Consider the following 14,262-nt stretch of genomic DNA (forward strand, 5'->3'; position numbering starts at 1 on the left):
TGAGGATTTGTCTCCACCAACATATATTTGGGGATTTGGGGAGATACCCTGTCAGCTAGTGTTTTGGAAATGTTGCCCATGAGTTTTGGCTTTGCTATCTAGTTGCTCTGTTTTTATTTGAGGATTTCAGGAGCTCCAATACTGTGCTACCATCATCTTCCTAGAAGTCAGTGTTTTTGTTGTTGTTATTCTTTAAACTCTTGGTGCGTATCTTGTTATTTGAGGAGAAATCTTTTAAAAATTGCGTGGTGCCTCCTTTGTGGGTAAGAAACCTGATACCCAATGAGAAAAGTAAATTCTCTAAATACACCAATAATTGTGTAAGGGATAGGTGCACAAGTAGACAAATAAGTTTGTTTGTTTGTTTTTCTTTAAGTACAGGAAAAATGGAGAAGCAAAATAATCCCATCTGTTATCATAATTTGTTGGGGGTCATGGGGAGGTCTCCATTCCCTGGGAGTGTAGTTGTTTCATTTTACCCAGGATCAATCAGGCCCCAGAAGAAACCAGCTCACAGCAACCAAACTTGCAGGAGACCTCACTGAGCACATAAACCACCTAGCCACATCCTGGCCCAGTCTTCAGCATGAGTCAGTATTTAAAGAAAAAGTGTTCTTGCATCCAAAAATAATTAAAAACAAGTTAGATGTTTATTGTGTCTCTAGAGAAAATACTAAATCTGACTGCATTCTTAATGCATAAAAAGTTGTTTTTTGGTGTTGTTTTTTAACTTTTTTTTTATTCTATTTTAAGTTCTGGGGTACATGTGCAGGATGTGCAGGTTTGTTACATAGGTATGTGTGCCATGGTGATTTGTGAGCCTGTCAACCCATCACCTAGGTATTAAGCCCAGTATCCATTAACTATATTTCCTGATGCTTTCCCTCCCCACCTTCCCCCATCAAACACCAGTGTGTGTTGTTCCCCTTCGTATGTCCATATGTTCACATTGTTCAACTCCCACTTGTGAGTGAGAACATGTGGTGGTTGGTTTTCTGTTCCTGTGTTAGTTTGCTGAGTATAATGGCTTCCAGCTCCATCCATGTCCCTGCAAAGGACATGATCTTGTTCCTTCTTATGGCATCGCTGCAAAATATTCCTTGGTGTATATGTACCACATTTTCTTTATCCAGTCTGTCATTGATGGACATTTGGGTTAATTCCATGTCTTTGCTTTTGTGAATAGTGCTGCAATGAACATATGTGTGCATGTATCTTTATAACAGGATTATTTATATTCCTTTGAGTATATACCCAGTAAGGGGATTGCTGGATCAAATGGTATTTCTGGTTCTAGATCTTTGAGGAATCACCACACGGTCTTCCACAATGGTTGAACTAATTTACATTCCCACCAACAGCATAAAAGTGTTCCTATTTCTCTGTATCCTTGCCAGCATCTATTGTTTCTTGACTTTTTAATAAACACCATTCTGACTGACATGAGATGGCATCTCATTGGAACTTAAACAAATTTACAAGAATAAAACCAAAACCAACCCCATTAAAAGTAGGCAAAAAGACATGAACAGACACTTCTCAAAATAAGACATTTATGCAGCCAACAAACTTACTTTAAAAAACTCATCATCACTGATCATTAGAGAAATGCAAATCAAAACTACAATAAGAAAGTTGTTTTAAAGTACTCTGTTATTGTCTGTCCTGCTCTCAAAACTCTCCCAAATCCACCCATGCAAGGTCTCTTGTCTTCCTCTGCCCTTCCTCATTCTCTGAATCTACTCATTTTCTTACTTCCACAAATAAGTTTCTCCTCTTTTCTTATTCATTCTCCTGATTTATATAAAATTAGACTTGGATGCCATATCTGAGGGTAGAATTAACTTTTCACAATATATATTTTAATTAATTATTCAATAAATATTCATTAAGCAACTACTTTATGCAATACTCACCAGTAAGCCTGGGAATGCGAAGATGAATAGGGAAAAGTTTTGCCCTACAGGAACTTATAGCCTTGCCTAGTTGCAGATTTGAACCACTAAACATTCAAGTGTAGTATGAAAAATGTTATACACAGGATATGTCAAAGGGCTATGAGATCAAAAAGTAGGGAATTATGGTATTTTTCTTAGAGGTCAGGGGAACCATCACAGATGGGACATTTAAACAGTTATTCCACCAGAAAAAGATATAAAGATTGGTAAGAGAGTGAATATCTTAGTCCACTGGGGTCACTGTAACAAAACACCATAGACTGGGTAGCTTGTAAAGAACAGAAATGTATTACTCACAGTTCTGAAGTCTGGGAAGTCCAAGATCGAGGCACCAGCAGATAGGTATCTGGTGAGAACCCATTTCCTGGTTCACATACAGCTGTTTACTTGCTGGGTCCTCACATAGCAGAAGGGGTGAAGGAGCTCTCTGAGATCTCTTTTAGGCGGGTACTAATCTTATTTATGAGGGCTCCTCACCCCCGTGACTTAGTTATCTCCCAAAGGCCTTACCTCCTAATATTATCACACTGGGGGTTAGGATTTCAAAATATGAATTTGGTTGGGGACACAAACATTCAGTGTTTAGCAGTAAGAAAAATCACAGTGCATCCAAGTGAAAAATTTGGTAAGGTCAATGATATCAGGGCATATAGGGAAGACTGGTGAAAGAATGGCTGGAAAGACTTTTCACAATATTTTCAAGGCCTTACAGACCATTCTGCATTCAGGAATCTTTGATAAATATTGAGCAAGAGCATGTTGAGATTGGATTTTTTGTTTTAGAAAAGCAATTCCTTTCTATTTTCAAGATGTAGTCTAGCTCTGTCACCCAGGCTGGAGTGCAGTGGCACGATCTCAGACACTGCAACCTCCACCTCCCAGGTTCAAGTGATCCTCCTGCCTTAGCCTCCTGAGTAGCCAGATTTACAGGCACCCACCACCACACACCTGTTTAATTTTTGTATTTTTAGTAAAGATGAGGTTTCACCATGTTGGCCAGGCTGGTCTCAAACTCCTGACCTCAGGTGATCCACCCACCTTGGCCTCCCAAAGTGCTGGGATTAGAGGCGTGAACCACCATGGCCAGCCAGAATAGTAACTCTTATACCCAAAGGAATATAAACATCCTATTATAAAGACACATGTATGTGTATGTTCATTGCAGCACTATTCACAATAGCAAGGATGTGGAATCAACCTAAATGCCCATCAATGATAGACTGGGTAAAGAAAATATGGGACATGTACACCATGGAATACTGTGTAGCCATACAAATGAACAAGAGCATGTCCTTTGCAGGAACATGGATGGAGCTGGAGGCCATTATCCTCAGCAAATTAACATAGGAACAGAAAACCAAATACCTCATGTTCTCACTTATAGGTGGGTGCTAAAGGATGAGAACACATAGACAGAGGAAGGGGAACAACACACACTGGGGCCTATTGGAGGGCGGATGATGGGAAGAGGGAGAGGATCAGGAAAAATAACTGACGGGTTCTAGGCTTAATACCTGGGCAATGAAATAATCTGCGCAACAAACCCTCATGACACAAGTTTACTTGTGTAACAAACCTGCACTTATACCCCTGAATTAAAATAAAAGTTTTAAAAAGGAAAAGTAACTCTGGTAGCTCTGGGGATTGGCTGAAGAAGAGAGGTAGTGATCAGACTGCAGACAGGCATTATCTCTCACAGGCTCTGACTTCTGAGATCAAATTTGTATTTGTGCTCATGCCTCCTAGTCATTTGCTGTGCATTTTATACATGCACAATTACAATTCAATCAAATATACTCTAAAGCTGAAGTAACCCCTGAGATACAATAGGTGTTTGCAGCATTAGCCTGATCTGAGTGAGTGTGATCCAAATGAGATGGTTTTATCTCCCAAAAGTGCTTTCATTCTTCTTTCAACAGTAGGCCAGAGTAAAAACTGCACAGGTTGGAAAATGAACCTTACATATTTACTAACCCATAATAGTTATTTCTATTTTCTTTTCTTATTTTGGTAGATGTTTAAGTGAATGAAGTTCATTATTCTTGGCTATTAACATACTATTTGCAGTCAACTGACATGAATTCTATTGAAAAACATGGAGACTGCTTTATTTTTAAAAATACTCTTTTAAAATTCTCTTTTACTTGAAAAATTCTCTATACATTCCTTGCCATTACTCTCCTTCTTGCTACCATTCAAATATTGATGTAGCCGTTAATGATATCCTTGCTATATAAGCATATCCATATCTATATAACAGATACGTGCTTTCAAGGAAACCTTTAGAATGTTTTTTCAGCAGTATTTAAAACTACTGACAAATAATATTGCATTCTGCTTCTTGTCTTGATGAAGGAATAGAGATTGTTCAAATTAAACAACTAGAAAACCAGAAAACTGTATGAAGCAGCAGTTTTTAGATACTGAACAATGGGCAATACATGCCTATGATTCATAAGAGAAGGAAAACCAATGAGCGGAACCCAGTCATTGCCTCAGATTACTACTGGGAGGCAGTTTTCACATTGTATCACAGGAAAGAAAAATGCACACAAAGTCCAGGTATTGCTGAGCTGAAGAGAGTAAGATCAGACAATGAGAGGCCCAAGGGAGCTAGAATTTGGGGGGAGTAGAAAACAGAAAAGAGAAATCTACAGAGGGTAGATGAGAACTGATTTATGTTTGCATGAGAGGACACTACAGAAGACTTGAGGGAATTTGCCAGAGATTCATAGTCTGAACAATTTCTGGGCCTCAAACTAGGCTTGAAATAATTTGTCTTTCCCACAGAAAGAGTGCAAAGTCCTGATAATGAGGCATTGTGTAGAGTTCTCACAAAGGTATTACCTTAGTGGTAAGACTTAAATTGTGGATTAGACCTCACAAATTTTAATGCAACTTTTAAATGATCCAATGGGAGCACAGGGAGGAAGGGAAGGATGAATACCAGGAGCATAAGGAATTTTTAGGGCAGTGAAACTCTTCGATATGATGCTGGAATGATGGGTACATGACGTTATGTATTTGTCAAAACCCATAGAACATACAACACAAAAAGTATTCCTAATGTAAACTATGAATTTTAGTTAATGATAATGTATCAATATGGGCTCATCAAGTGTATCAATATACCACATTAATGCTAGATGTTAATAAAAGGGGAAACTGTGTTTAAAAAGGCAGTGGAGAGGAGGTATATAGGAACCCTCTGTACTTTCTGCTCAATTTTTCTGTGCACCTAAAACTGCTCTAAAAATTAAAACCCAATAACATATAATAAATACGATTCAGCTGATCCCCAGATGCTTCACTCTGTGCCAGAACGAGGTCCAACACATCTAGAATATATATATTTCTTCAAAATTCAGTCACCAACCGTATAAAGCCCACAGTGTTTTCCATACAATTAAAAACTACAAGGCATGCAAAGAATCATAAAAATATGAGCTGTAACCAGGACATAAAATAGTTAATAGAAAAAGACCCAAATGTGATTGAGTCGTTTCTGATAGCAGACAAGGATATTATTATTATATTCTGTAAATACGTTCAAGAAGGTAAAGCAAAATGTAACATGATGAAGAGATAAATCAAATATATTTTTAAAGTTCAAGTAGAATTTCTAAGGATGAAAATTATCACTTAAGTGAATATTACACTCGATGAGATTAATAGCAGGTTAGGAGAAAACATACAAAGAATAAATTCATACTTATAAAAACTTTGTCTTTATAAGAGAAACTATTACGAAGCACAGAAAAAAAATACTCATTTTTTTCACAGAATTGATGAAAATTACAAACACAAAGATCACAGAAGCTCAGAATTAACATAAAGGGAGCCACACAAAAGCACATCATAAACTGCTGAGAACCAATTTAAGAGAAAAGCTCAGGAGCAGACTGAGGAACTGAGGACACATTACACACAGAAGAACAAAGAGAAATGTCGCGGAAGATGTCTTGTTAGAAATTATATAACTAAAAGACATGGCTCAAAACCTTTGAAGTACTGAAAAAAATCTGTTAACCTAGATTTCTATGTCCAGTAGATATATTTAAATATTTTTCAAATATAAAAAGGAGCTAAGGGCATTTTGAGAGAAACAAACTCTGTGAGTAAATTCATCACTGACGGTCTTGCACTATAAGAAATGTTAAATGGTTGTTGTGGCAGAAGGAATATGAATCCAGATAGACACATATGCACACAGATGAGTGAAGAGTACTGCACAGGAATAATATGTGGGTTAATATAAAATAATATTTTTCTTATTATTAATCTCATTAAAAGATAACCTATTGCATAAAGCAAAACTAAGATAATGTAATGTGGGACACATAATATATACAGAAGTGAAATATATGATAATGACAGAATAAAAGACAGAAAATGGAAGCAAAGAGATGAAAGTGGACTACTGTAAGGCTTTTAATCTGTACGCAAAGTGTTGCAATATTATTTAAAGGTAGACCATAATAAATTAAATATGAATATTATAAACATAGAACAACCACTAAAAAATAAAATGAAGTATTAGCTAATAAGCCAACAATAAAGATAAAATGGAATGTTATATAATAATTAACATTTTTTAAAAAAGTACTTGAAAAAAATAAAAGAGGAGCGATTATCAGATGCAACAAGTAGAAAAAAATAGCATGATGACAGAATTAAACCCAACCATATCAATAATTACATTAAATCTTAATGCCTTATATATTCCAGTCTAAAGGCAGAGATAAATAAAAATTCAACACCCAACTCTATACTGTATACACATCATTTAAAATATAAATATACAGGTATGTTTAAAACTAAATGAAAAGAAAAATTTGTACCAAGTTTGTGTGATGCAAATAAAGTAGTGCTTAGAGGAAAATTCATAAAATCATGGACTTATGTCAGAAAGAATAAAGACCTAAAATTAATTCTCTAAGTTTCCTTTTCAGGGAGCTGCAAAAAGAAGAGCTAATTTAAACCAAAGGAAACAGAGGCAAGGAGTAATAAAGATAAGAACAAAAATCAATAAAATAGAGAGAGAACAAAAACAATCTAGAAAACCAGTGAAACCAAGAGCTGGTTTGTTAAAAAGACCATTAAAATTGATAAACCGCTCATCATACTGATCAGAAAAGAAAAAACAAAGTTACATTACCTTTATCAGGTTTAACAGAAGTGACCTACCAAAGATCTTACAGATGTTAAAATAACCATAAGGGACTATTATGAACAACTTTTTGCCGAGAAATTTGTCAATGGAGGTGAAATGTTCAAAGTCCTTAAAAGATACAAACCAAAGCTCACTCAAGATTAGAAAGAAAGAAAGAAACTGAGACTAGTAAAGCAAATGAATTTGTAATTAAAAACATTCCCACAAAAACAAAAACACCTCTAACTTAAATTTACTGGTGAATTCTAACAAACATATAAAGAAGAAATTATGTTAATTGTGTACAGACTCTTTCAGAAAAAAAGAGGTAGAGGGAATTCTTGCCAGCTACTTTTATGAGGCCGGTGTTACTCTGATATCAAAACAGATAAAGACATTACAAGAAAAGAGAAATACAGAATAATATCCCTCATGAATATAGACATATGAATCCTAAACAAAACCTTACTGGATTGACTTCACCATATAAAAAGGATAATAAATCAGCACCAGTGGGGTTTATCCCAGGAAGATAGGTTGGTTAGCCATATAAAATCAATCAATATAATTCACTGTATTAATACACCACTTTAAGATACAAAAAAACTATCGCGGATGCAGATAAAAAAAAATTAAAGTTTCTCAGATTAACAAAGGTTATCTCAGAAAAATGTAGTCAAAATACCACAGTTAATGATAAAAGACCAAGTGCTTTTCCTCTAAGATCGGGTTTAAGGTAAGTTTACTTTATCACACCACTTCCATTGTACTGGAAATCTTAGCCAGTAATAAAAAATAAAAGGTATAAAATTGGAAAGGAATATGTAAAACACTCAACATGAACATCTATGTAGAAAATTCTATGTAATCGTCAAATAAAACTAATATAACTAATATGCAAATATGTAAAGATCACATAATGCAAAGTCAATTTATAAAACTTTATTGTATTTCTATATACTACATTGGACAATTAGAAATTGAAATAAAAATTATTATTTAGAACAACACTCATAAATTTAAAATATTTAGGCAGAAATTTAAGAAAGCATGTATAAGACATACTCTGAAAACTACTAAACATTAACAAACAAATAAGAACTACATAAATGGGGAAATATACCCTGCTTATGTATTAGAATACTCAATATTATTAAGCTATTAATTTTCCCAAAATTGACCTATAGTTTCAATATAATTGTCACAAAAATATTCCACCAGAATTTTTATTTGTAGAGATTGACAATCTGATTATAAGTTTTACAGGGAAATAAAAGCTATCTAGAATAGCCCAAACAATTTGAAAGGAAATAACAGAGTTGAATATACACAACTTTATTCCAAGACTTAGTATAAAGCCACACATAATTAAAAGTATGGTATTGATATAAAGATGGACACACAGATCAATGAAATAGAACAGATAGTCCAGAAATATGTGTAGTCATTTGATTTTTGACCAATGTACCATGGTATTTCAATGGAAAGGGGATGGTCATTTCCCCAAATGATGCTGGAACAATTTCATAGCCCTAAAAAATATAAATAAATTACCTCAAACTGTAACATCACATACAAAAAACTTGAAATGGATCACAGACCCAAATGTAGGAGTTAAAAGTATAAGATATATAGAAGAAAATATTTTTAAAGACATCTTATGACCTTGTGCTAGTCAAGACTTAGGACACAAAAGGCTCTAACTATAAAAATATTTTTTAAAAAAATTATTTGGTAAGTTGGACTTTGTCAAAATTGACACTTTTCAAAAAGTCAAGCCTTTTTGGAAGTGGGGACTACATTTGCAAGCCGCATATCTGATAAATAACTTGTTTTAAGAATATGTAAAGAACTCATGCAAAACAAGACAGTCAACTCAATGAAAAAAAATGGCAAAAGATTTGAAATATACACAAAGAAGATACACAAATAGCAAATAATACACAGAAGGATGCTCAGCGTCTTTAGTCATTAGAAAAACTAAAATGTAAACCATAATAAGATGTCTCTACACATTTCTTACAAAGTGTAAAGTTAAGACTGAAAATATACCAAGTTTGGCTGGTAGAAATACAAAATGTTAGAGCCAATTCACAAAAGAATTAGGTAGGTTCTTACTAACTTAAATATGCAGTAACCATAAAACCCAGCAGAGTCATGTGCTAAACATTTACCCAAGGAAAAAGAAAACATATGTTCACCCAAGACTTGCAGTCAAATGTTCATATCGACTTTATTCGTATTAGCCCCAAACTGAAAACAGACCAATTCTCCATCAACTAGTGAATAGATAAATTGTGGCACATCTACAGCAAGTAATACTATTTGACAATAAAAAGAACGAACTGCTACATGTAACAACACAAATAAATGTCAAAATTATTATGCCAAGTGGAAAATACTAGATATGAAAGTCTACATACTGTATTATTCCATTTATATGAAATTGTAAAAAAGGCAAAACTATAGAGACAGAAAGCATATAAAGGATGCCATGAGCCAGAGTTAGGAGGAGGGAACTGACTCCAAAGAGGCTTAAGTGTCACTTTTCTATATCATGATTAGGTGGTATTTTCAGGAGTATATATATTTGTCAAAAATCATCAGGTATCTTACAGATACCTTCAAACATGCAAAATGACACGTGTACAAAGTTACTCATTGCAAAAAATACAAATTGAAACTATATTGCACAGAATACTGTCATTTGCATATATTTTTGCATTTACATATTATATTTAAAGGCCCTAGGTTTTTAAAAGAAAAATCAAATTTTTAGCCAATGCTTATGATGAAAAGTGCCGATTAGGTGGTATTTAGAGTCAACCTGGATAAAATTATATGGTTCAGGGAAGAATTGCTGGATCGTGTAGCACCATGGAACTTCAGAATATGCTTGGACTCTTCAGAATGGGCTGGTGATTATAATAACCACTCTGACCTCATTGTCTGGGCTTCATGTTCCTCACTGGTATTCTAAGAAGAAAATGACAGCGAATCAAAAGGAAAAAATGATAGTGTGTTTAGTGGTACACACATCATCATTACTACCATGTTAGTCTGTCCTAAACGGCTATAAAAATTCTAAGAAAGTCCCTTTACAAGGGGCTATGGCCATTTATTGTCCCAGAGACTAGATGGAATCAAAGCTTCCCCAGATACATAAGACAGTTCTAAATCTCTAGGGACCTGACACTCATACTCCATAATTGTGGCAAGTATACTTTGACATGGCTGTTCGCCGACTCATCATGGACACCTTAGGGATGTTGCTCTTCAATTAATTACATGCACCCACACAGTTCATAGCTATGACAGGAAGCAGTGATACTTCAAATGTTAACATTCCAATGATAGGAAAAAGGCCCATTTTCCCAAAATACTAGACAGAGTCAAATATAATGGAAACTGCAAACCTCTGAAAGTGTGTCTGCATATGGGCAAATAGTAAAATGGCATTGAATACACAATGTCTTCAAGCACAGTACACAAGTTTGACAGTGTTATTCTAACTGCTCTAAAATCCTTTTTATCAGATCCACTGCTAACATGCATGGAAAATATGATGACAAATTCGGAGATTACTAAAAGAGAAAAGAAGGCTGTATAATACAGCGAATTGTTACTTTCAGTCTTTTTTCACAATTCTGTAATGATTGATGGTAATTCAATAGATATTTATCTTTATCTAGTTTTATCTTTAAAACTATCCCAAGTTTACTTATTACTGCTACAGTTTTAAATTGCAGCAGCTGAAATATACTAGGACAAATGCATAATTTGGAATAAGACTAAATATTACATTTCACCCTAATCACATCGTCTCTGTGCCCTGAGCAAACAGTTTAACCTCTCTGACCCCCAATGTTCTCATCTGAAAAAAAAAAAAAAAAATGAATCCTATCTTTCGGACTTCCAAGAAATTTAATTTGGAAGATATAAGGGAAATATTTGCATCTACTACAGTTTTCTCAAACTGTAATGCGCCCAGGAATCACCTCAGGATTCTGATTCAGAAGCTCTGTATTGGGTGCTGAAATTTTCAAGCTTCCAGGTGATCCCAGCGCTACTATTCTATTATTGCTGATGTTATCTGGAAGCTGGTTTATAATGCAAAATCTCATGTTCCACCCTATACCTACTGAATTTCAATCTTCCTTGTAACAGGATCTCCAGGTAATTTTTATGAACTTCAAAATTTGAATAACATTGATGTAGCAGTAGATCTTGCTTATTGCTGATATGCAGTCTAAAATATTAATAAGTTTTTAATCATCGCAGGAAAAGTGTGTAGAATATAAATGAATACAATATGTTTTTTCCTATTCAAAATCTGATTTTGAATTATATTTCCCAGGTGTCACCAGAAGCTAAAAAGTGGTCTTGCCCCAGGTCAGGTTTCTACTCCCTGACAACCTCTCAATTAGCTGCTGTTTTAATGAAATTCTGCATTGTCCAAAGCCTTTTTTCATCATTTTCTTCACCAAATCTCAAGTTTTAAGTATTTTATATAGAAACTATATTTACTAACTAAAATCCAACCCTGCTCTGCCCCCATTCCAGTGGCTGCCAGATGGCTGGTTTTCTTTGTGATTGGGGGCTGTTGGTTTTCAAGGAGAGGAGGATAAGATTAGAGCAAGTTAAAATGCCACAGACCTTGCTGCTCTTACTGACATTCCACCATTTTTCTTAAGTAAACACTCTCCAGATTGCATCAAGCCATTAGTTAATTTACAGGATTCCAAAAGAGTTGATTCTGGAAATTTTTGCTAGTTGCTTTTATGGTGAAGAGGATTTTTGGATGTCTTCACTACACCGTTCTGGCTGATGTCACTTAAAATGCCCTAAAGCTTTTGAATGGCAAACAAACGTCTTATGGATTTCATTATCTTGATACATTAGAGAAACCATGCATCCACCCTGATTGTATCGGGTTCCGTTTACAGATACCACTAAAGTATCTTGATAGTTTGAGGCAATTATTAGATGAGAGGTCACAGTGACCTCCTCTTAAGAAATATTTCTCAGAATTAAATGTCAAATTTGTAATAAATATTGCATTATGATTAAGAGCCCAGGTTTTTAATGATTAACTGTGGGATCAAGCCCTGGGTCTGGTCCTTAACATGTAACCTTAATCAAGTTACTGAACCTTTATAATACAGTGATAATAACAATATATATGTATAGATTTGTTTCAAAATTCAATTAAATTATAAGAGCAAAGTGCTTGACACAGTTCATGGCACAGAGTAAATGCTCAAGTTCTTTTAGCTTCTATTGCTGTTATCATAGTTAAAAATATGGTTTGGTACTGCTGAGTGTTCACTTGAATGTGTTTCTTTAAGAGTCACATTGAAATAGAAATAAATAAAAACTGTCTCACTCGTGCTACTTTATGTTCTATGCAATTCTAGGCACCGTGGTGGTCCAGCAGTTGATGTCAATGATGATTAGCAAACATGATTCCCTCTTTCCCAAAGATGCAGAACTACAAAGCAAACCCCAAGATGGAGTGAGCAACAACAACAATGAAATTCAAAAGAAAGCCACCACGGGGCAGTTACAGAACAAGGAGAACAATAACACCAAGAACAGCCCTGGTAGGCAGTGCTCCTGGGACAAGTCTGAGTCACCCCAGAGAAGCAGCATGGACAATGGATCCCCCATAGCTCTATCAGGCAGCAAAACCAACAGCCCAAGGAACAGCGTTCACAAGCTAGATGTGTCTAGAAGCCCCCCTCTCATGGTCAAAAAGAACCCAGCCTTTAATAAGGGTAGTGGGATAGTTACCAATGGGTCCTTCAGCAGCAGTAATGCAGAAGGTCTTGAGAAAGCGCAAACCACCCCCAATGGAAGCCTACAGTCTAGAAGGACCTCTTCACTGAAGGGATCTGGTACTAAAATGGGCACGCACAGTGTACAGAATGGAACGGTGCGCATGGGCATTTTGAACAGTGACACACACGGGAACCCTGCAAATGGACGAAACATGAGCTGGCTGCCAAATGGCTATGTGACCCTGAGGGATAACAAGCAGAAGGAACAAGCTGGAGAGTCAGGCCAGCACAACAGACTGTCCACCTACGATAACGTCCATCAACAGTTTTCCATGATGAACCTTGATGACAAGCAGAGCATTGACAGCGCCACCTGGTCCACTTCCTCCTGTGAAATCTCCCTCCCCGAGAACTCCAACTCCTGTCGCTCTTCCACCACCACCTGTCCAGAGCAAGACTTTTATGGGGGGAACTTTGAGGACCCTGTTTTGGATGGGCCCCCACAGGAAGACCTTTCCCACCCCAGGGACTATGAAAGCAAATGTGACCATAGGAGTGTGGGAGGTCGAAGTAGTCGTGCCACCAGCAGCAGTGACAACAGTGAGACATTTGTTGGTAACAGCAGCAGCAACCACAGTGCACTGCACAGTTTAGTTTCCAGCCTGAAACAGGAAATGACCAAACAGAAGATAGAGTATGAGTCCAGGATAAAGAGGTGAGGAAAATCTGGAGGTTGTAACTACCAGAGAGGGCTCAGTAGCCTCCTACTGTGGGACGGGATCACACTGAGGGTGACATTTGCTGGCTCCAAAGTCAAAGAAACCTAAGTTCGCTCCACCATTTATGAGCTTTGTGTCTTTGTGCAAGGTAGCTTCATCTCTGTGAGCTTTGCTTCCCTAATGTAAACAATTTAAGTACTAGTAGTATCTACCTCAAAAGCACATAAGAAGTGATTGAATATTTCCCTGGTATAGAATAGGCTCAAAAAATGTCATCTTTGGTTATTATTAAATAGATAGATTTGCATTAGAAGGCTGGAAGGAGAGGGGCTGTGAGGAGATGGACAGAGCGTTAGGAGGCTGTTAGTTTTCACTAACAAGAGAAGGATGAAACTAGGGTAAAAATAAAAGTAGAAGTAAATAAACCTCCATGTTTATTCTTTCAATCATTGAATGTTGAGTGAGTGCCTTCTTTCTGCCAGTCTCTGTTCCAGACCCTGAGGATTCAGATGAGCTCAGAGAGGCCATAAGAGCCAGGTGACAGAGGATTGACAGGCTCATTTTCAGCCTTTGACTTTTACTCTGAGATAGAAATCCATGGAGATTCTTGAGAAGAGGGGTGACGTGAAGTGTGTTCACATGAACAAGGAAGA

At 36.1% G+C, this 14,262-nt stretch overlaps 1 protein-coding gene across 4 annotated transcripts in view; it reads left to right on the top strand.

The window, feature by feature from the left end:
* ARHGAP24 (Rho GTPase activating protein 24) overlaps positions 1-14,262 on the top strand; it is a 529,930-nt gene that overhangs the window by 495,401 nt on the left and 20,267 nt on the right. For all 4 annotated transcript variants that reach the window (XM_007999132.3, XM_007999137.3, XM_007999134.3 and 1 more), the window contains one exon: positions 12,528-13,605. In XM_007999132.3, the coding sequence (XP_007997323.2) occupies positions 12,528-13,605 (1,078 nt within the window). The remainder of the gene's footprint in view (positions 1-12,527; positions 13,606-14,262) is intronic.

The sequence above is a fragment of the Chlorocebus sabaeus genome, chromosome 7 (genome assembly GCF_047675955.1).
Source record: "Chlorocebus sabaeus isolate Y175 chromosome 7, mChlSab1.0.hap1, whole genome shotgun sequence".
NCBI lineage: Eukaryota > Metazoa > Chordata > Mammalia > Primates > Cercopithecidae > Chlorocebus > Chlorocebus sabaeus.